This window comes from Coffea arabica, chromosome 9e, assembly GCF_036785885.1.
Source record: "Coffea arabica cultivar ET-39 chromosome 9e, Coffea Arabica ET-39 HiFi, whole genome shotgun sequence".
Lineage (NCBI taxonomy): Eukaryota > Viridiplantae > Streptophyta > Magnoliopsida > Gentianales > Rubiaceae > Coffea > Coffea arabica.
The window spans coordinates 30,994,218-31,018,214 of record NC_092327.1 but is presented as its reverse complement, the minus strand read 5'-3'; the positions used below and the strand labels follow the sequence as shown (position 1 = coordinate 31,018,214).

Genomic DNA, 23,997 nt, shown 5'->3' with positions numbered 1-23,997 from the left:
CAACCATGAACAACTAAACTCTTGATCCAACCATTCAGTTTATTAGAATCCAAGTGCTTATAAATAGCCCAGTCTCGCAACCAATCTCTGATACCACTTGTTAGGATCCAAGCGGGGAACAAACAACTATTAAGATATCAAGTATACAACAATTTAATGACAAAAAAGCCAGAAGCAAGAAAAATAAAGGTCACACAATATTTAACGTGGTTCGTCTCCACCATTGATCTTACGTCCATGGAGAGAAACTCGTTCTTTATTATAAGAGAAAAATCCTATACAAGAATATAATTTGAACCCAAATTCAACCCTTGTATACAATCTCTCGTCTCCCAAGAACTCTCTCTCACCACCCATGTATAAGGCTACATATCACCTTTTGTATGTCCCTTTGTGTGTCTCTTTGTAGTATGTCAACCCACCAATTTATAGGAAATATTATTTGGCCAAAACCCAACTAACAATAGAAAATCAGTGCTAATTTCTAAACTTGTACAGAATAGGAAATAACTTCTAAATCCTAAACGAAATAAGAAATTTCTTAACTACTATTTTAAGTAACTAAAACCAATTAAAAAAACTAGTTATTTCCACACAAAATAAAAAACCTGCCTAAAAAAAAATTAAGCCAATTTCCTAACAAGAATATCCACATCTGATCTCTCCTTTGAATGGAATCTAATTTTATTTCGAACTCTCCAAATGGTATACACTATTTGGATTGATTGCAGAATGAAGCCTTTGACCAGTGATGAGCAAGCCAAGCGATTTCACAATCCCAAGAGAGTTACTTCTAAATGCACCACACATGTTTTGCACCTTTAGCCAAATTCTTTGAGTAACTGTTCAATCAAAGAATAGGTGATCCATATTTTCTTCAGCTGTTGCACAAAAAACAGAAGTTGTTGATTCCACCTTCAAACCCCACTTCCTCAATCTATCCACTGTTGCTAGAGGTCTCAACATGGGTGACTTGGTCGGATTTGGGTTGGGTAAAATGGGTAATGGGTAATGGGTATAAGTGAGTCAATCCATTTATATTCATTTAATTAGATGGGTATAAATGGATAAATCAAAAAATGAATTGAGTAACCCAATTACCCATTTATTTTAACTTTTTGTAAACTCATTTAAATTTATTTTTGCAAACTAAGTTATCAATTCAATAAACCTAATTACCAATTTTTTTTCATTTATACTCTATGTCACAAAATTACATATTATTTAATAATTAAATAATAAGAATATAAAATTTTGAACTAAGTACTATAAAAGTTAATATAAAAACTTAATCCAAAAATTTTAAACCCCTAACATTTTTTTCATATATAAATTTAAATTTTCATTTTAGAAAGATAAGAAAAGAGGCTAAAATTTATCATAAATTGGTAATGCTGAAAAATGAACAAGTTAACAAACTAAGAGAAAATAAAATAATAAGATAAAATCAACAAATAATAATAATAATGGAACAAAAGTAGTTAACATCATGACAAAATAAAAAGTTTGAAAAAAAAAATGGGTGGGGGAAGAGAAGAGACATGGGGGAAGAGAATTCTAAATGAGTTAATTGGATTTGATGGGTTACCCAATAATACCCATTTAATAAATGGATATTATTGGGTAACCCATTTATATCAATATACAAAAATTTAAGATACTCATACCCATCTATTTATGGGCGAGTATGGGTAAATTTAATTAAGTGAGTTGGTTTGCCACCTATAACTGTTACCAATCTTCTTTTACAAAGTAGCCATAAGATAAAGGAGCATCTTGGTGTATGATTTTACCCTAACCAATTTGTACCATTCCACTGTTGGGTTTCTACATCTGATTGCCTTCAAAGTTGATTTAGCAGAAAAAACACCATTGCCACTTGCAGTCCATCTAGTTTGATCTTCGCAATCTGGCAACAAAACTTTCAGGAGTTAATTACTTCAGTTGTTTTACTTCCTTTGACACTTTCCTACCTTGAGGCCACTTCCATTTTCCATCTTCAATGCACCTAGCCGTTGTATCTTGAGAGTTGCACCTAAAGCAGTATAGTAGATTTTCTAAAAACTGCAAGAATAATGGTCCCACAAGATGCCATACATCATACCAAAAATTTGTTTGAAAACCATTCCCAATTTCGTTCTGAATAAACGATTGAGCTACCGGCCTTAGTTTCAACAATTTTCTTAATACCCCAAAAGGGCTTCCTTTTCAACATGATTTGATGCACCCATTTCACTGTTGAATTCAAAGCCTTGAATTCAAAGCCTAAATTGTAGACTTTTTCAAGTCACAATTGTTGAATTTGTGGCATCAATTTATATCCCATATCGGTAGAGTTGAGAGCTTGGGTAAGGGTTTGAGAGTTATAAATAACTCTCAAGCAAATCAATTCAATTGTACCAAAGAAAAAGAAAACAAAAGAATTACCCAAAAGGATTTTGTAATTCTTTCTTCTCCCAAAAATTTATAAAAGCGGGTCGCTTGAGCGGTGTTCGGAGATTAAGCAAAATTGGCCGAACTCCGTTATCAATTTTTTGGGTGCGTTCTTTCTTTATCTCTTTTATTTATTCCGCACTTATTTAGTAGTTTCTTTTCTATTGAAGCATAGTATTCAATATATTTGTCTATATTTGTCGGATTTATTTGTAGTGTTTTATACGATTCATTTGGGTGTATTTTCTTATTCGTGTGTACGTAATATTTATGTATACACGGGTCTAGTTGTGATAATATACCGTGCACGTAAATTCTGTCTAGGAGACTGGATTTTAAGTGGGACCGCTTGTGATCCCTCCAGCCTTTCATGAGAATTTATTTGGAATGGTAATTCTGTCTAAGGAGATTGTTTCGACGATTTTTCTTGGGAATTACTGAATCGGTTTAATCACTAGTTGTATTTTTGAGTGAAAAATTACCCGATTTCCCCAACAAGTGGTATCAGAGCCGAAGGTTCGTCCTTTAGCTTGTTTGTTGTTTGTTATATTGAATACTATCATTTGAGTCTGTAATGGCATCTGACAATTCCACGTCAAGAATTATATCTGGGGCATCGGCTTCCTCGTCCACATGGTCGAGGATTCCAATGTCAAGTTTGAAGGTGGCGGTAGAGACATTTGACGGTACTGGCCATTTCGGCATGTGGCAAGGCGAGGTCATGGATTCCTTTTTCCAACAGGGTCTTGACATTGTCATTGAAGAAAAGAAACCAGATAACATAGAAGAGAAGGAATGGAGTACCATAAATCGGTTGGCATGCGAAACTATTCGATCGTGTTTGTCCAGAGAGCAAAAATATGCTTTCAAGAACGAGACTTCTGCATGGAAATTGTGGAGGGCATTGGAGGAGAAATTTCTGAAGAAGAGTGGTCAGAATAAACTCCTAATGAAGAAACGATTGTTCCGATTCGATTACCAACCAGGTACTACTATGAATGAACACATCACTATGTTTAATCAGTTAGTAGCAGACCTGTTAAATTTAGATGTAAATTTTGAAGATGAAGATTTGGCTTTGATGTTGTTGTCATCCCTTCCTGATGAATTTGAACATTTGGAAACTACGTTACTTCATGGGAAGAAAAATGTGTCTTTAGATGCTGTATATTCTACTTTGTATACTCATGAATTGAGAAAACAGGATAAAATGAAGAATAAAGTAGTTACAGCAGATGACGCATTAGTGGCAAGAGGTTGTCAGCAACACCAATCAAAGGGGAGAGAGGAAGGTCCAAATCGAAAAGCAGAGTTGCCAAAGATGAGTGTGCTTTCTGTTGTGAGAAAGGGCACTGGAAGAAAGATTGTCCAAAATTAAAGAGAAAAGGGAAAGCTCCGCAAGACGTAAATGTTACAGAATGCAAAAGTGATGCGGAATCAGATTTCTCTTTGGCTGTATCACCTTTAACATCCCATCCAGATGAGTGGATTTTGGATTCAATTTGTACCTATCATATGTCTCCCATGCGGGAGTGCTTCTTTGAATTTGAAGAACTTGATGGTGGAGTTGTGTACATGGAAATGACAATCCATGTAAAACAGGTGGGATAGGTTGAATCAAGCTGCATAATCATGATAGATCCATTAGAATTTTGAAGGATGTTCGGTACGTGCCGAATTTGAATAGGAATCTCATCTCCTTGGGACTCTTGGAATCAAAAGGTTTGGAAGTAAAGATGCGAGATGGAATTCTTAAAGTAACTTCGGGAGCACTTGTGATGTTGAAAGGTGTGAGGAAGAATAATCTGTATTACTACTAAGGTAGTATAGTTGTTGGGACAGCAGCAGTAGCAACATCTTCCAATAGCAAGAAGGATGCGGAGGCAACAAAGTTGTGGCACATGCGATTGGGACATGCTGGTGAAAAATCTTTGCAAAATCTTGCCAAACAAGGATTATTGAAAGGTACGAAAGTTTGCAAATTAGAATTTTGTGAGCATTGTGTTCTGAGAAAACAAAGAAGAGTGAAATTTGGCACTGGTATCCATAATACCAAGGGTATTTTGGATTATGTGCACTCAGATATGTGGGAATCTGCCAAGACTCCATCCCTTGGTGGCAGGTATTATTTTGTCACTTTTATTGATGATTTTTCTAGAAGAGTTTAGATGTTTACTATGAAGAGCAAGGATGAGGTGCTAGGGATTTTCCTTAAATGGAAAGCTCAGGTAGAAAACCAGACGGGAAGAAAGATCAAGATCCTCCGAACAGATAACGGTGGAGAATACAAGAGTGATCCCTTCCAGAAGATATGCCAAGAATGTGGCATAGTTCGACACTTCACAGTTAAAAAAATACCGCAGCAGAATGGGGTGTCAGAGCGTATGAACAAAACACTAGTGAAGAAAGTACGTTGCATGCTGTCTAATGCTGGGTTAGGCAGAAAATTTTGGGTTGAGGCTGTGACATACGCTCAACATCTCGTTAATCGCTTGTCATCATCTGCAATCGGTGGCAAGACTCCAGAAGAGATATGGTCTGGAAAACCTGCAATAGATTATGATTCTTTGCGTATTTTTGGTTCTACTGCATATTATCATGTAAATGAATCAAAATTAGATCCACGAGCAAAGAAGGTTCTCTTTATGGGCTTTAATACTGGAGTTAAGGGATACCGGTTGTGGTGTCTAGAAGTAAAGAAAACCATTATCAGTAGGGATGTTACCTTTGATGAATCTGACATGTTGAATAAGGTAGCACAAGATGGAACCAGTGGTACTCCGCAACAGGTAGAGTTTGAGCAAATAATGGTAAGCCCAGCAAATAGAACCATCAGTGACTCTCCCATGGCAGAAGAGGAGTCAGATGAGGAAGAGGTTTCAACCCAAGAACCTCAACAGCAGCAAGAGTCAATTGTCGTCAATAGAGCAAGACGAGAAATTCATAAACCTGCTCGTTTTGTTGACATGGTGGCCTATGCACTTCCAGTTGTTGATGATGTTCCATCCACATTTTCTGAAGCAGCTCGAAGTATAGAAGATTATAGATGGAAAGATGCTATGGACGAAGAGATGCAATCTCTTCAGAAGAACAAGACGTGGAAGTTGACACAACTACCGAAGGGCAAGAAGGCAATTGGATGCAAGTGGATATTTGCAAAGAAAGAAAGATTTCCTGCCAAGATTGATGTTCGCTACAAGGCAAGATTGGTGGTTAAAGTAATTAGCCTTTGTCTGACACAGAAGCAGTATTTGAAGAAGGTACTACAACGTTTTGGCATGAATGAAGATTCAAAACCTGTAAGTACTCCGCTTGCTCCTCATTTGAAACTTAGTAGCCTATTATCTCCAAAAATGGATGAAGAGCGAGCATACATGGCGAAAGTCCCGTATACTAATGCAGTTGGTAGTTTGATGTATGCAATGGTATATACGAGACCCGACATTTCACAGGCAGTTGGTGTGGTAAGCAGGTTTATGCATGATCCGGGCAAGGGTCATTGGCAAGCTGTGAAATGGATTCTACGGTATATTCAAAATACCATAGATGTTGAATTAGTATTTGAGCAGGATAAATCACTTGGTCAATGTGTAGTTGGATATTGTGATTCTGACTATGCAGGTGATTTGGATAAGCGACGTTCTACAACTGGCTACTTGTTCACGTTTGCTAAGGCGCCAGTTAGTTGGAAGTCTACTTTGCAGTCAACGGTGGCTTTGTCTACAACGGAGGCAGAGTATATGGCGATTACAGAAGCTGTGAAGGAGGCAATTTGGCTTCAAGGATTGCTTGAAGACTTGGGAGTTGGTCAAAAACACATTGACGTGTTTTGTGACAGTCTGAGTGCTATTCACTTAGCAAAGAATCAGGTCTTTCACGCAAGAACGAAGCACATTGATGTTCGCTATCACTTTGTGCGGGAAATTCTCGAAGAAGAGGAAATTCAATAGGCTAATAGGATTTCCTTGTTGCTACATTAGACACAAATTGGAAGTCTGATCAATTGTGGAGTGATGCATTCCATTTGAAAAGTAATTAGCCTATTGAATTTTTATTACTTTGTTAGTTTAAGTAAGAATAAGACTAGAAAATGAAGTTTTTTCCTTTTAGGAGACGTATTCCTTCTTCCTGTGGCATTAGACTAATCTCGTAGGAGTATAAGAAAGAGGGGGGAGCCGTCACTCAGGCAGCACTCATTCTTTTTCCTCTTTTTCTCTACAATAAACCCTAGTATTTCTTGTGGCCGCGAATCTACCGGGAGGAGCGGCTAGTTTCTTTTCTAGTTGAAGGATAATTGAAACTTTGGTTCGACTATACTGTGAAATCTAATTTGATTTGTTTGCTTCATTTATTTATGAGTATTTATATATTCTCTGTTCATTCATGATTATGATTATTTCCTACAGTTAAAAACTTGATCAATATTTAATTGTTGAAATAGTCTAGTGTCATCTAAAATATCAAATCCGTAATTGTTTGATAGTTTTAGTATCTGTGACGCGTGATATAATTTGATTGTAAAAGAGACTTTCGAATCTATGTTACGGGAATATATAATCTAACTTAAATGAACCGAACTTGTGTGTTTGTTGGTTAGAATTGGTAGCTTCTCTAATTATTAATGCTGTCAATAGGTTAAATCCTAAGAGCTTGTTTAGGGTTGCTTAATTGGCAAGAAAAATAGCCACAGAGCGTGTTGTGGTTATCGAAACAGTAAGGAGAGGCAGGTTGTTAGAGCGTGTTGACAATCATAACCAGTTATTTATAAATAAGTTATTTCACCTTTACATCGATGATCAGTTAAATGAATCAAAGTGGAAATTAGACTTTCGACTAGAGTGTTGCCTATTCTTGGTTTAGTTTTATTTAATTTTGTGATACTATCTTTATTTTTATTCAAGTGAGCTATTTAGTTAATTTCTCCTAATCCCCCATTTTTCACAAAGAAATAAATCACCCAGTCCCTGTGGATACGACCCTACTTACCGCTATACTCGAATTCATATTTTTAGAGTAGGAACTTTTATTTTTGCTGGTTTGACAAGCCAACAGAGATCATCTGCAAAAGTCAAATGTGTTAGCCCAATTTTATGGCAATGAGGATGAAAATCAAAACCAGTTTGCTTAACTAGCCAACTAAACAAAGCACTAAATCCTTTCATTGCAATCACAAAGAGGTAAGGGGAAATGGGATCCCCCTACCTCAAACCTCTTTCATTGGAAAAACATCCAATAAGTGATCCATTGAGATTGAGTGAGAATTTTGCAGTAGTGACACATAAAACCACCCATCTTCTAAACTGATCAGGGAATCCTAGCACTTCCAGGACAGCAAAGAGATACTCCCAACATAGAGAGTCATATGCTTTCATAACATCAATTTTCAAAACAGATCTGGGCTTACCCCCACTCCTTTGATATCCTCTCACTAGTTCATGCATTACTAGGACATTATCAATAATATGCCTGCCCTTGACAAAGGCATTTTGAGTATCACTGATAATAGTAGGCAGAACACATTTCAATCTAGCTGCCAAAATTCCAAAGAAGCACTTATACAAAGTATTGCAACAAGAAATGGGCTGAAAATCCTTCATTTTTATAGCATTTTCAATCTTTGGGATCAAGGTAATAGCAATACTATTTATAGACATATACATATAATTCTGCTCAAAAGAGAATCTTAAAGCCAATATCACATCCTCTCCTACTACACTCCAATTAGAACTTGCCAAAGAGTTGGAATAATGGCACCTCTCCGTTTGCCAGTTCATCTCTTGGCTCTAACGTTGTTGGTTTTCCAAGCGCAAGAATCAAAATCATGATCTATTGTGAAGAAAGGTTGCCCCCCAAAATGTGGTAATTTATCCATTCCTTACCCATTCGGCATTGGAAAGGGCTGTTACTTTGCTGAAGAATTCGAGATCGCATGCGACCGCTCTGGAAAAGCAACTCTAGCATTCTACGGGGCGCCTGAGGTTTATCAACTCTCGGAAGATAATTTCAGAACAATTGGGCAAACTCTTCCTTACGTTTACAGCAAATCGTCAGGAATGAATTGGAATGACATTCCTTGGGGAGTATGGTTGGCCAAATCGGCCGAGTCCGAGTTGACTCGGCCGATTCATAACCGGAACGGGGCTCACCGGTACGATACCGACACCCGCATCGCCGTTTCACCGGAATCCGAGTTGACTCGGATTGACTCGGTCGATATTTACCGAGTCAACTCAAATCAATAAGAAATCAGTAAAACTTACCGAGTTTGGCCGAGTCAACTCGCGAGTCAGACAACAAAATCACCCGCATGATTTCTTCTTTCTCCCACCGATTGCCATCCTCATTCCATCACTTCTGCTAGTGCAACCCATCATAATTAGTTGAGGTTTCTTGAGGGTTGTGATTGTAAGACTCGTAATTTCGTTGGGATTGATCATAATCTTCAGATTGGGAGTACAACAAGAAGAATTGGAGCAAATTTGGAAGTAAGATGAATCTGTAAAAATTTTGTGGGATTCGGGGTTTTGGAAATTTTTGTAGGTGGTGGTAAACTGGTAATGGTGGTGGAGCTTGAGAAGAGAGAGACAGAGAGAAATAAAGGGGGGGAGGCCGTGGAAAGATGAATCTGTAAAACTTTTGTGGGATTCGGGGTTTTGGAGATTTTTGTGGGTGGTGGTAAACTGGTAATGATGGTGGAGCTTGAGAAGAGAGAGACAGAGAAATAAAGTGGGGAAGGCGGTGGAATGGAAACGTTTTCTAGGGATTATGGGAGGCAGTGTGGGTTGTGTACGAGGGAATGTGAGGGGATAGAATGGAGTGAGGAGAGAGAGAGAGATAAACACCCAACAAAAAAAAAGAAAAAAGAAAAAATTACAGCTAAATTACAGCTCAAAGGCCACCAGATTCTATCTCACGTCCTTTCCAACTTTCTCTCTAACCCGAACAAACATTTCTTGGTCAAAGTGGGATACCTAAAACTTCATTCCTCTATTGTTTGAATGCATTCACGTTTCCATTCATTCAACATTTCAACCCCCCTAACACCAAAGGAACAAGAGATTAGAATAGTCCAACAAATATTAAATTGGATTAGTTAACAACAAATGAACTGGGTTTTTTTCAACATCTTTTGTTTATTAATTAGAACTACGTCATTTTTTTTAAAGACTTACATGGTATCTATGTTAACTTAGGTTTTTTATCAAATTTAATTTGATAGTTGTATTGCTTATATTATTTTTTATTTTTAATAATTTTTTTAGAATTTTTGAAAATTTTATATACTTTAACTTGTGTATCACCCGATATTTAATCGATATACCGTAACGGATGTGGAACAACCGCGACCCGCGACGGCGAACCATGTTGGGGAGATGATCTCGGCCTTCATTTCAGTTTTTCGCACACCAAAAAAAAGTTCGTTGCAGTAGGTTGCGATATCTATGCATACTTGATTGATGCAGAAACTGAGGAAATTGTTACGGGCTGTGCAGCCCTCTGCAGCAGCTCAGACATTAGTCCCTCGACATCATCATCGTGCTCTGGCATCTGTTGCTGCCAGGCTAGTCTTCCCAGAGATCTTATAAGGACTAAGACATGGGCGTATACCATTAATACCAGAGCTAGGTCCTGTTCAGCTAAATCGAATCGATGTGGATTTTCATTCATTGCAGCTAAGGATTTCTCTGATTTTCATAAATTTGATAACTGTTTTACACCTTACTATATCCCAATAGTGGTCGACTGGTCAAGAAGCAAAGAAGAGAAAAGATTATGCTTGTGGTGAGAACAGCTACTGTGTTAACTCTATTCGCGGTGTTGGATATCAGTGTCGCTGCTCTCCTGGCTACAACGGAAACCCTTATCTTCCCGTAGGGTGCAAAGCTAACACATTATATCTTTTTTTTTTTCTTGCTTATTCCCCCTTTTTTTTCCTTTTTCTCAAAGGATAAAATTTTATTTGATATATAAAACATGTAGCAAAATCTGGCACATAAAATCTCTCCATCATTTCAATTAGTTTTAACTCTAGCAAATAAAGTAGGCTACTAATCCCTGATTATTTTATATACTCTGTGTTTAACATTGCAAAATATGACCTGATTTGACATCATGTTTGGATTCAATTCTTAATTCCATATTTGGCTTGAATTTAGTCTCAGAGACTTTTCGGAAATGAGACCTCTCATATTGAGTTTGGTCTGGTTTTATCTGATTGATGTAATCCTTACTACATCTGATATAAACTTGTGCGGATTTGTTATAATCGTGAATTTTATACCAATTTAATTATATGAATTGACAACTTAATGCTTGCATCAAAGTTGTACAAGTTTACTCAAATATTTATAAGAAATACATCAATTGAACAGAACTAGGCAGAACTGAACTTGAAAGGCACCACATTCGAGATTGTTCATACATTCTAACCAAAATTTCATGTATCACAAACCTCAACTTTCTAATCCACGTGATTGTGAGTCAACAAAAGGCGATGAAGTTCCTGCTGGGCACCCGAGTCTTTTTGCAGATATTGATGAATGTACAATTCCAAAAGATAATAACTGTCCCAAGAAAGCTCTTTGCTTCAATACTCCTGGCAGCTATCTATGCACTTGTTCCCCAGGATATGAGAGTGATACCAAACAAATTGGCGAACTAGTCTGCATACCAGAATGAAGAAATCACATCAGGATTCTGTTCCTTTCTTTGGGTAATCCCATATGTTCATGCCTTTCTGACTCCTCCTCAGTGGATTCTTTCAATAATCTTCACTTTAATCTACTTGAGCAGCTATTGGGCTCACCGTTGGTATTTTAGCCATCCTTGCCATTGGTACCCTGTTGTACGATAAGCATAAGAAGAGAAAAGACGAAATCAGAAAGAAGGAATACTTTAAAAGGAATGGTGGTCTATTACTGCTGCAGCAAATCTCTTCAAGTAAAGGAAGCATGTCGATGCCATGCTTGGATTGCTTGTTTCCGTCAGAAAATATTGTCATTTTCCGTGATCACATTTCCCTATCACCTTTTTCCCTCACATATATCAAATCGCTACAGTAATTTTTCCATGAAAAATGACGGAAAATGCAATCCAAACATAACTGAAATTCAAAAAAGAAGAGTTAGATAAAGCTACAGATAATTTCAGTGAAAATCGGGTACTTGGAAAAGGAGGGCTGGCACACTCTACAAGGGAATGCTATCAGATGGAAATGTAGCAGCGGTCAAAAAGTCCAACAGGGTCGATGAGAATCAAGTTGGTCAGTTTATTAATGAAGTTTCCATACTCTTGCAGCTAAACCATAGGCATGTAGTAAAATTGTTAGGTTGCAGTGTAGAAACTGAAGTTCCATTGCTTGTCTATGAATATGTATCAAATGGCACCCTCTCAAACGACCTCCATGATCAGCCAAATGTCTCAGCAATTTCTTGGGAAAATCGGTTGCGTATTGCTGCAGAGTCCGCAGAAGCACTGGCTTATATGCACTCTCATGCTTCAACAGCTATTCTCCACAGAGATATAAAGTCAAGCAACATATTATTGGATGAGAATTTCAGGGCTGTTATTTCTGATTTCGGGCTTTCAAGATCAGTACCGATAGACAAGAGTCACTTGACTACATTGATAGGTGGCACATTTGGGTACTTAGATCCAGAGTACTTCATGACAGGACAACTTAATGATCGAAGCGATGTCTATGCCTTCGGAGTGGTTCTGGCTGAGTTGTTAACAGGCCGAGAAGCAATTCCTTCTAATAAAGATGATGAAGGCCTAGTAATTCAGTTTCATTCATCCATGAACGAAGGTCAATTGTTTGACATTCTGGAGAGTAGAGTGGCAGGCGACGGTCAAGAAGAAGAGATCACTAGTGTAGCTAATCTTGCCAAGAAATGTATGAATCTGAATGCACGAAATAGGCCAAGCATGAAAGAAGTAGCCACACAACTTGACAAACTTTGGATGGCAAGAAAGAATATAGAAGATAAAAACAGTATTCATGATGATGACGAATGCTCAGTTATTGAAAGGTCCTATAGTTACCAAACTGATATAATAGCAGAAGAAGATCAAAAATATATTTTTAGCTTTTGAAGAATAATGTATTTGATTTTTTGAGCACTAAGTGTATTGTCTTTTTTTTTTAATCCCAAACTTTACTTTGCAGACATTGAGTTGATTTAATTTTTTGATTTGTCCACAAATGCTCCCAACCCAAGCAAGTTAATATTCACTATACAGTCAATGAGGTTCCATTTAATCTCAATTTTCTCCCTCAAATTTAATTATTTAGTAAACATATTGAAAGGAATAAAACAAGCAAAAAAAAGAAGAAATTATAAAGTAGCTTTTTTATTTTTTGTACAACTGTTCATTCCAGGTTTGTTATTTTTATTTGCAGGGAAAAAGTAAAAGTGTTTTCTTTTGTTGGCCGCCTTTTGTATAAACTCTGAAAAAAGAGCAATGACAAGAAAAGAAAATGTTTGTTTACATGTTTTTTCTCACAATAAAATTTTCTTGAATTTAACTTTTTTTTTGTGCTCTTTATCACCTTCATCCATGTCTCTCTCTATTTCACCGGATTAATTTTCACATGGGGTTTAAAAAATGTTAAACGTGTTGATTATTGTTAATGGGGTATGACTCATTCACTTTAATTTGGCTCTAATGATGAAAAATTAACATGAAGACACAATAAAAGGTGCAATCCGACATGTTGTAGGCCAAAGGAAAAAAATTAGAAGTACTAAAAGAAACAAAAGTTGGATCCTCTTGTATAAAATTATATATGAGCAAGCATAATCTATTGTAAAACAGCACCTTATTTCTTTTACATATTAGTCCACAATATATTAAGATCAAGCCACAACTTTTGGAAGAGGATCCACTATTCTCTATTCTTTTACAAATTGTATTCTTTTGCTTTTGCCCTTGATATTTGCATTTGCATTATCATAATTACAACTAAAGTGGCTCCGTCCATGCCGATTGACAAGAATCAACATCTTTCATGATCATAGGTAGTGGCAAGGAAGGAGATGATAAAGGGCTCAAGCAAAAGCAAGTTCTAAAAAAATATTATATTGTCAAATAAAGGTATTCACTTTGAATCATAAATTTTAAAACAATTATGAACTCATATTAAACTATGTAGACCTCCAAAATAGTTACAGAAAAAAACAATATGTAAATAAGAAAAATAGTGCTCCATTACAACAAACTATCTAAACGAAGGAAAGCTTGCACTATCAAGCTTCAGTAGACATTGACTTCTCCAAGGTAATTCTATGCTCTGAGGAACCACCCAAGAGGCAAGTGAATGCACAATGGTGCAAGTTTTAGATTTCACCTCAACTTGAGTTTTTAGAGGAAATAAGTGTTATTAACATTCTAATGATTCTTATTAATTTAAAGCAAGTTAGAGTTTATAAACAATTTTTTCCGGTTTAACAAAATACTGCATTATGATAAGTAGCAAAATATCAACTTCTTCTAGTGCTCAAAAAAGTAAAGAGAACTTTGTAAAAGGTGCCCATAGTCCATGATCTCAACAAATCACAGTTCAAGGATAATCCTGCGATTGATATGTGCTTATAAGATATCATCAACATATCAAAAACTTGCAAAGAGTAGGAATTATGAACCCTCTTTTTCTGCCAGCTCATATTTCAGCTTTGATCACTTTATTGTTTTTTCATGTGCAAGGATCAAAACTAGGATCTAGTGCAAAGCCTGGTTGCCAACAAAAATGTGGTAATTTAACCATTCCTTACCCATTTGGCATTGGAAAAGGATGTTGCTTTGCTGAAGAATTCGAAGTCGCATGCAATGATTCCAGAATTGCAAATCTACCATATTTTGAAGGAACTGTGGTGTATCAGATCTCAGAAGATAGTTTTGGAATAATGGGACAAGCTCTTTCTTTCACTTATAATAGATCTTCAGGAAAGAACTTGCAAAATGAGGCTCCTGGAGAAGATTTTCTCGGTCCTCACTTCAGTTTTTCTCACACCAGAAACAAATTCGTTGCAATTGGTTGTGATATCTTTGCATATTTGACTGATGCAAAAACTAACGAATTTGTTACAGGGTGTGCAGCCCTCGGGAACAGCTCAGATATTAGTCCCTCAGCGTCTTCATCCCCATGCTCTGGCGTAGGTTGTTGTCAGGCTAGTCTTCCAAAAGATCTCACAGATTCCAAGTCATTTTTACATACTATAAACACTAGGGCTATGTCCTGGTCATCCAATTCTAGTCGATGTGGATTTTTGATTCTTGCAGCTAAGGAATTCTCAGATTTTGGCAAATTTAATATGTCTAAGTGCGATGAAACTTATCAAGTGCCAATTGTGCTCGACTGGTCAATTGGAAATTTAAGTTGTCAAGAAGCAAAGAAAAGAACAGATTATGCATGTCATGATAATAGTTACTGTGTTAATTCTACTCGGGGCGTTGGATATCAGTGTCGCTGCTCTCCTGGATATGAAGGAAACCCTTATCTTCCCAACGGATGTGAAGGTAACACATTAATACGTCTCTTTGTTCTCTCTTTTTTTTTATATATTGAAGTGACAGTTTTTATTTTGATACATAAAAACATATGAAACATTTTAGCAAGTGAGAATGAGATTCAAGTTTTGTGCATCTTATTTTGGAAAAAAGGGAAATTTTGTTAACCAGTTTCAACTCTAGCACATAAAGTCACGTTACAGTACTGATCACTTATGGTTTTAAGTGCTTATACTTTCCATTTTTATTGAAAACATTAATGGGACGAGCAATGGCTCTATATTCACCCGTCAATGGATTTGTCTGACTTGCCCGACACTCTTATCACACTCATGAGATTGTCAAATACCTGGTAGAATGGGGTTGGAGCACCCCTATAAAGCATGACAAATGATAAGTCATAACACGTTGTCTTTGGTTAAACATATGTGCTTTAATTCTTAGGCCATGTTCTTTACCAAAGATCCCAACTTTCTATTCACACCAATATTAGTGAAGGGGATGAAGCTCTTGGTGCACTTTTTGAGTCTTTTTGCAGATGTTGATGAATGTGAAACTCAAGAAAGTAATAACTGTCCCATGGAAGCACTTTGTTTGAATACCCCTGGCGGCTATCTTTGCACTTGCTTCCCGGGATACAAGAGTGATAGAAAACACATTGGCAAACTAGTTTGCGTACCAGAACGAAGGAATCGCATCATTGTTTTGTCCATTGAATTAGGTAGATTCATTTGTTCATGTCTATCTCACTTTTCTATGCTTCCCCATAATGGATTCTCTCATTAATCTTTGCTTTGTCAATTTGAATAGGTATTGGGCTCACTTTCAGTCTTCTAATGATTATCCTCATTGCTACCCTGTTGTATCACAAGCTAAGGAAGAAAAAAGACGAAATCAGAAAGAAGAATTTTTTTAGGAGGAACGGTGGTTTGTTACTAAAGCAGCAAATGTCTTCGAGCAGAGGAAGCATTTCAGAGACAAAGATTTTTACCAAAGAAGAATTATACAAGGCTACCAATAATTTCAGTGAAAATCGGGTTCTTGGAAAAGGTGGGCTTGGTACAGTCTACAAGGGAATGTTATTAGATGGAAGCATAGTGGCAGTAAAAAAATCCAACAAGGTTAATGAGGATCAAATTGTTCAGTTTATAAATGAAGTTTCCATACTCTCACAAATAAACCACAGGCATATAGTAAAATTGTTAGGCTGCTGCCTAGAAACTGAAGTTCCATTGCTCGTTTATGAATATGTTTCCAACGGCACCCTCTCAAACCATTTGCATGACGAGTCAAATGTCAGAACAATTTCTTGGGAGAATCGCTTACGCATTGCTGGAGAATCTGCAGGAGCATTGGCTTATATGCATTCTCATGCCTCGACAGCCATCTTCCATAGAGATATAAAGTCGAGCAACATATTGTTAGATGAAAATTTCAGAGCTGTAATCTCAGATTTCGGACTTTCAAGATCAGTACCTACAGACAAGAGTCACTTGACTACATTAGTAGGTGGCACATTTGGTTACTTGGATCCGGAGTACTTGATGACTGGACAACTCAATGATAGAAGCGATGTGTATGCATTTGGAGTGGTTCTGGCTGAATTGTTAACAGGCCAAAAGGCAGTTTCTTCTGATAAAGAAAATGAAGGCTTGGTTATACAGTTCCAGTCATGGATGAACGAAGGTCGATTGTTCAACATTCTAGACGGCACAGTTTCTACTGAAGGTCAACATGAGGAGATTACTGTTGTGGCTATGCTTGCCAAGAAATGTATGGAACTGAATTCACGAAATAGGCCAACCATGAAAGAAGTAGCTGTAGAACTTGACAAACTTATGATGGCGAGAAAGAGTTTGGTAGATGAAAAGACAGTTCATGAAGATGATGGTTGCTTAGTTGGTCAAAGCTCCTATTGCTGCAAAACTGATATAATCCCAGAAGGAAATGAAGAGTATCTATATAGTTTTTAGCATAGAATACATATCTGTTTTAAGAGTTAATTAATGATGCTAAGTGGCCTTAAAACATTTTGAACAATCCCAAACCTTATTTTCTTGCATTCATTCCCTTGCCTTTTGATTGACCAAAAATGCTCCCTTGATTCAAATAAGGTTCCATATAATCTTGATAAACTTCCTCATATTTACTTGGCGAAGTTGTTGAAAGGAATAATGCAAGCAAACAAACAAAATCATTGAGATCAACATTTCTTTTTCAGTTGGAAAGTGCTTATTCAAGATTTATGGTTTTCTTTGCGTAATCATGAGATTACAAAGTAGTGAACAAATAGGATAAAGAAATCCTAAAACTAAAAATGGATTTAAAATGTACACCGAAAAATGCAAACATATGGTCGAAATGACCCTTATCCAATAAAAGCTAGAAAAGTCAGGAAAAAAAAAGAATAGTTTCTTTGCAAATAATGGAACCATATGATCATCCTTAACTAGGAAGAAAGGGAACCCATGTAATTATTCATATGAAGCTTGTAATTTGATGCGACTGCCGAGAGCGTGTCCGAACTGAACAGCGGCGTGCTGAGTGAACTGCAGTTCAGCGAACTGGTACCAGCGAGGTGAGCGAGCTGCCCTGCAGAGAGAAGTAAACAGCGGGGCTGGTTCCCCGGTGCAACTCCGACGATCAAGTAAGTGAGAGCTGTTTGTCAAAGTAACAGTATATAGTACTTTTGGTGGCGTACCTTGCTATGTTTTGTGGGGGTGTATTTATAGGCTTTAGGGTAGTAGTCTCCTTATAGGAAATGGAGTCTTATTAGAGAAGGATTCCTCCTAGGGCTCCGTTGGGTGGCTCCAAAGAGTTCGGGGGGAACGGCCCACCAGGCCCATCTGGTAGGAGAGACGGCGGCCCTGCGCAAACTGACCACCACCCTATCCGAGCTGATCCGACCGAGCTGATAGATGAACTTTACCCGAACTGACGTGTGACCGTGGTTGATTGGCCCCACCACACTAGCCCCTCATGGAGTCTAGAGTCATCGAACAGTCACATGAGTCTGGACCAAATTCCGAGGCAGCGTGTCAATTTGGTGTGGGACCCATAGTCTTGCTCTTGCCCGAGTAACCGTCACGTTCGCCCAAGCAACCGCCACTTCAACCGTCACGTCGCCTCATAATGGCGATTTCCAGTATTTCATTCGAATTAAATGCATGTCTCTTCATTTTCCCGCCTTGATGATCGCCTATAAATAGGCCTTCTAGGCGTCACTTTCACTCCACTCTCCTCACTTAATCAGTTCGTTTCTCTGCTTGCTAGCTCGCTCCTTCCCTCCTTCTCTCGAGAGTTCGCTCGTCAGTCCTGCTTTTAGAAGTCGAGGGTTAGTTCGCGCGTCTTGCCTTTAGACCCTGCCTAGCATCCGAGCCCTCCTTTTTCACCAGTAAGTTCTCTCTTCTTTTATGTCTTCTTCATATGAGCGATCTGACATCACCAGTTCAGCCCCTAGACGTAGGGTAGCCGTCCTGTACTCGTAAATATTAGCTCTTCTACTTCCTCCTCCAGCTCGTCCTCTTCCAGTTCATCCGAATCCGAGTACATACCTTTCCCCGTTCTGTCTCCTGTTCGGATAATGAGTCTTCCTAACCATCCCGTCGATCCTTCTGTCGGAGTTACTGCCCATGCAGCTCTAGACCAACCCGTTGTGGGGACCTCGAGGAGGACGGGTGGCGACTTTGGTGACGTCAACACCATTTTTCCCGCCCTAGAACAAAAGGACGTTGACGAACTGGCAGAGAAATTCGACATCCCCACCCAATTCGAAGCCAGAGTTGCCCGACCTGAGGAGGTCCCCAGCCAACCTCCCCCAGGGTTCGTGGCAATATATAGGGACTCGCTAATAGTTGGTCTCCGTCTTCCTATCCCCAATTTTCTTTTTGAAATCCTCACCTTCTGGGGTATTCATATAACCCAACTTATTCCCAACGCTGGTCGTTCCATACTTGGCTTGTTTATCTTGTACCGCGTGCTCGAGATTCCTTATTCGCTCGATCTATTCCGATCTGTGTTCCAGATGAAGGTCAGCAGTCATGTGCCTAGGTGGTTTTACTTCGCTCGTAGGAGCGGGGTGAAGACCCCCACCCGTGAACTGTTCGCGGGTGCACCCTCCTCTATTCGGGATTGGAAGCCCCAGTTCTTCTATGTGAAGAACATAGGTCTTCCTCCCCCGACCTGGAGGGTTAAGACCCAGGTCTCCGATCCACTCCCTTCGCCTCTCCCCGTGTCCGAGCTTGAGCGCCTACTCAGTTTGGACATTAGGTTGAACGTGAAGGAGTTTAACAATGCCCAGCTCTGGGCTGCCGGTCTGATCCAACCTAACGCATCAGATCCCTTCCCCGAGAACAATGCTCTCTTCTCGGATGGGCTGGCCACCTGTAATTTCTTTGCTCTTATTTCCTTGTGTGTTCGAACTGACAACCTCTGCTCGTCCTGATACTTATCGTTTCAACTTGTATTTATGCAGTGAAGAGGTTTTCTCAACTCCTATCTCTCGGGGGGACTGGCAGCTCGAGCATGCCTACCCCAGCTCCTTCTACTGCTCCAGCCAGCTCGGCCCCTCCACCACCAGTTCAATGAATTCCAGCTCAGTCATCTCCGGCGGGGAAGTTAGGAAAGAATAAAAGGAAGAAGTCCACGGCGAAGAAAACTAGGACTGAGACGACCTCATCTCCAGCTCGAGAAGGGGGGTCGACGCCTGACCCTGCTCAGCTCTGGCATTATGGCGTCAACACCCCCGAGGAGCAGGCTCGAACTGAGGCCTCTCCTCATATGTGGCAACATAAGAGCACCTCGCCCTTCGACCCGCAGACCAGGCTGATCACGCATCAGCACCCTATGCATTTCTGCCCCCAGTGGGGGCTGTCCGTAAATGACCGAGATCAATAATTGGAAGTAGCTTTGGAGCTCTTGCACGGTACCATCCTTCCTCGCGACTACAATTTCATCAAGACCTCGAATCCCTCCGACCTCCTCGACTACTACTATGCGGGGGTAGCTCAGGTCGGGTCCCTTTTGTCCTTACCAAAGGTGTTTCTCGTATCTTCTTCTTCTTTTTCTTGGACTGACCGATACTCTCGAACCCGAACTGCCAGATGAACGTGGTAGGTCCAGAGCTGGCCATGCGATATGAGAGCTTGGTTCCCCTGTTAAGTGAGACCAAGACGGCTAACGAAAAGCTATCAGGTCAGCTTGAAGCTGCCACAGCGGAGGCGGAGGGCCTGAGAAAGCAGCTCGCCCAGGTCCACTCGAACTTCGAGCTGGACTGAAAAAGAATGCTGCCCTGACCTCCCAGCTGAAGGACGAGCAGCAGAAAGGCACCAAGCTGGCAAAGCAGGCTGCGACAACCAAGGAGGAAGGGGGCCTGGAGGGTGTTCGGGAGTTTCTGAGCTCAGAAGACTTTATGGGCAACCTGGCCATCTTGAACAGACCTGTGCTTCAACATGGGTACACTCAGGCCCTAAAGGAGGTGCAGGAGCTGAACCTACCAAGGTTCGACCTGGGAAAATTCTCAAACTACAACCCCAATGCGCTGAAGCAGGTCGACCTTTTGGTAGAGGGCTACTCGCGCGGCGCAAGCTGACTAACTTGGTTGTTGATCCCTTATTGCCCGTGACCACCCCAGAACCTAAGCAAGAGGAGGAGGAGGAGGGCGAGAACTAGAAAAACTAGGCATTGGAATAGGGCACTGGACTGGATAGATCCAGTTCATTTTGTACGAGTTCTGCTCCTTTTGTAAATTTTCTTTTGAACGAATGAAATCTTTCTTTTACTAAATACTTAGCCAAAATTTTCATTCACATCTGTCTTGTCATACTATCTTAACTCATTCATGCGCGAGCTACATTCTAAAACAAGTCAACCTTGACCAATTACAATTGCGCGAACTGGACCTTAACTTTATTCAGATCTACGTAAAACAGTTCGGGTGAAGGAGCGCTAACGAAAAAGCCTTAAATTTGAATTATGCCATGTACGTGGGACCTCCGCTCCACTAAGGTGGGCTATCTTACAGTACCCTGCGCGATTTGCTTCCTTCACCACATAAGGATCTTCCCAGTTCGGATCCAACTTGCTCGTACCCACGATGGGACTGACTGAGTTCTTTCGTAGAACCAAATCCCCTGGTTTGACGGAGAGGTGTTTTACCCTGGCATTGTAGTGTTGCGCGACCTGTCCCTTGTACTTAGCCATTCTTATGGCTGCCTCTTCTCTCTTCTGCTCGAGCAGGTCCAAGTTGAACCGCATCTCTCCCTCGTTATCTTGGGCCACGAAGTTCTGTACCCTGCTTGATGGCACACCAATTTCTGCTGGAATTACCGCTTCCGCTCCATAGGTTAAGGCAAATAGAGTTTCTTGGGTGGTCGTCCAGCGTGTAGTTCAGTAAGCCCAAAGTACGGTGGACAGTTCATCCACCCATCCAGTTCGAGCAGACTCTATTCGAGTCTTTAAGCTGTGCAGGATAGTTCGGTTGACGTTTTCTGCCTAACTATTAGTTTGAGGGTATCCCACAGAAGTGAAGTATTGCCGAATACAAAGCTCGAAACACCAATCTTGAAAAGAACTGTCGGCGAACTGCAGCCCTTGTCAGAGATCAGAGCTCGAGGTATGCCAAACCGATAGACTATGTTCCTCCAAAAGAACTTCTGGACCAACCTGCTACTGATGGTGTTGAGTAGTTCGGTTTCTATCCACTTAGTAAAGTAGTCTATTGCCACCACTAGATGTTCATACCCTCCGGGGGCCCGAGGGAATGGGTCAAGCAAGTCTATTCCCCACTAGAAGAACAGCTATGGGCTCTGAAGGGGGATCAGCTCTTGAGTCGGGGCATGACGAACTGGTGTGTGCAGTTGGCATGACCTGCACATCGCCACTAGTTCAGCCGAGTCCCGGAAAATGGTAGGCCAGTAGTATTCGGACAACATTCCTTTCTGGGTCAGAACCCGCGGGCCAACATGATTTCCACAGATACCCTCGTGCAGTTCGCGCAAGATGTAGTCCCCCTCCTCAGGGGTCACATACTTCAACCACGGACGTAGGTATGATTTCCGATACAGCACTCTATCCGTGAGCACATACCTCTGAGACTTGAGGAGGATTTTTCGAGTCTCTACCTTGTTTGAGGGGAGCTCTCCATTAGCTAAGTACCGTACAATATGATCCATCCATGAGTTCACCACTTGAATTACTGCGGTGTCCAGCTGTTCATACGCCCGACTTTTGATGACTTCTGCCAACACTTCCTTATTCAACGTGCCAAATGAAGTGAAGGCCTGTTTGGATAGGGCGTCAGCTCTTTTATTCCTGCTCCACGGAACCTATTCGAGCGTAAACTGCTTGAACTGACTCCTCAGCTCCTAGGCCTTGGCGACGTACTTTTTCAACGGTTCTTCTTTAACTTCGTAATTCCAAAAAACTTGGTATTCGGACTCATTATTAGAGGCTCTAAAATCGAACCTGAAGGCGTAAGCCAACTCTTCCCCCGTAGGACTGATCAGGAGGAGCCTTACTCCATACCCTTCTTTATTTGAACCTCCGTCGACATACAGTGTTCAGGTCGGGATGGCCTGCTCGGCAACCTTCGCGATTTCTTCGGCCTTAGCTCGTACAACAGCCTCTCCGGTCTGTTTGGCCTCGGCTGGTTTAACGCCAGCCTCTTCAGCCCGTTCGACCTCGACTGGTTCAGCGTCAGTTTCTCCTGCCTGTTTGGCCTCAGCTCACGCAAGGGTCTCTTTGGTTTGTTCAGCCTCGACCAGCTTAGTGTCAGCTTCTGTGGCCTGTTCGGCCTCGGCTAGTCTAACGCCAGCCTCTCCGGCCTGCTTAGCCTCAGCTCGCGTAGCAGCCTCTTTGGCCTGTTCAGACTCGGCCGGCTTGGTGTCAGCTCCTTTAGCCTGTTTGGTCTCGGCCCGCTTAGAGCCAACCTCTTCAGCCTGTTCGGCCTTAGTCGGCTTTGTGTCAATTTCTCTGACCTGTTCAGCCTCAGCCGACTTAATGCCAGCCTCTCCGACCTGTTTGGCCTCGGCTGACTTAACGCCAACCTCTTCGGCCTGTTTGGGCTCCTGCTGCCTAAAGGAAACACCTTCTACTATGAAATCAGCCAGTGTCTGGGCCTTGATGGCCGTCCCAGGTTGGTAGTCGAAGTCGTATTTGGACAGCTCTACAGGCCACTTGATCATCCTTCCTGACATGTCCGGCTTGGACAAGATCTGCTTCAAGAGTTGGTCGGTCACCACTACGACGAGGTGAGTCTGGATGTATGACCTGAATTTTTGTGCTGCGTGAACAAACGTTAGGACATACCGCTCGACTACGGAGTACCTGGTCTCCGCCCCTTGCAGGGCACGGCTGACATAGTATACCGGCCTCTAGACCCTATCTTCTTCCCGCACTAGCACAGCGCTGACTGCTTCTTCTCCCACAACTAAGTAGATGAACAGGGTCTCACCCTGTCCAGGGGAGGTCAGGGTCGGCAATTTAGCGATGTGACCCTTCAGTTTGTCGAATGCTTTTTGGCACTCAGAGGTCCATTCGAATTAGGAATCTCTTCTCAGGGTCTTGAAGAAAGATGAACCCTGGACTGTTGATTTTGATAGGAACTTGTTTAAGGCCGCTATCCTACCAGTTAGACACTGCACTTCCTTAATATTTTGGGGAAGAGTCATATCCATGATGGCTTTAACCTTGTCAGGATTAGCTCTTATTCCGTCTTTGGATATCATATATCTTAGAAATTTGCCCGACCTGACCCCGAAAGTGTATTTTTTGGGATTCAACCGCATGCGATGTAAAAGACCTCTTTAAGGTCCGTGATGAACTGCTCCTGAGTTCGGCTCTTCACCAGCATGTCGTCCACGTAGACTTCCATATTTCGGCCTATCTAATTTTTGAACAGCTTGTTTACCAATCTTTGATATGTCGCGCCCGCAATAGGTACCGTACTCAGTGATGAATGAGATCTTCTTCTGATCTTCCTCATCCATGGCTATCTGGTAGTACCTTTGAAGGCATCCAAGAAACAGAAGATCTCGTATCCCGTTGTTGAATCCA

At 40.6% G+C, this 23,997-nt stretch overlaps 1 protein-coding gene and 1 pseudogene across 1 annotated transcript; both read left to right on the top strand.

Annotated features, from left to right (window-relative positions):
* The first annotated feature begins 7,895 nt into the window (after window positions 1-7,895).
* LOC113709892 (putative wall-associated receptor kinase-like 11) lies at window positions 7,896-12,528 on the top strand (annotated as a pseudogene).
* Window positions 12,529-14,072: 1,544 nt separating this feature from the next.
* Window positions 14,073-16,983, top strand: LOC113709893 (wall-associated receptor kinase 5-like). Its single transcript, XM_072065756.1, has 4 exons — window positions 14,073-14,952; window positions 15,049-15,068; window positions 15,388-15,664; window positions 15,754-16,983. Exons 1-4 carry the CDS (start codon window positions 14,073-14,075, stop codon window positions 16,914-16,916), a joined length of 2,340 nt encoding a protein of 779 aa, XP_071921857.1. The 3' UTR covers window positions 16,917-16,983.
* The last annotated feature ends 7,014 nt before the right edge of the window (window positions 16,984-23,997 follow it).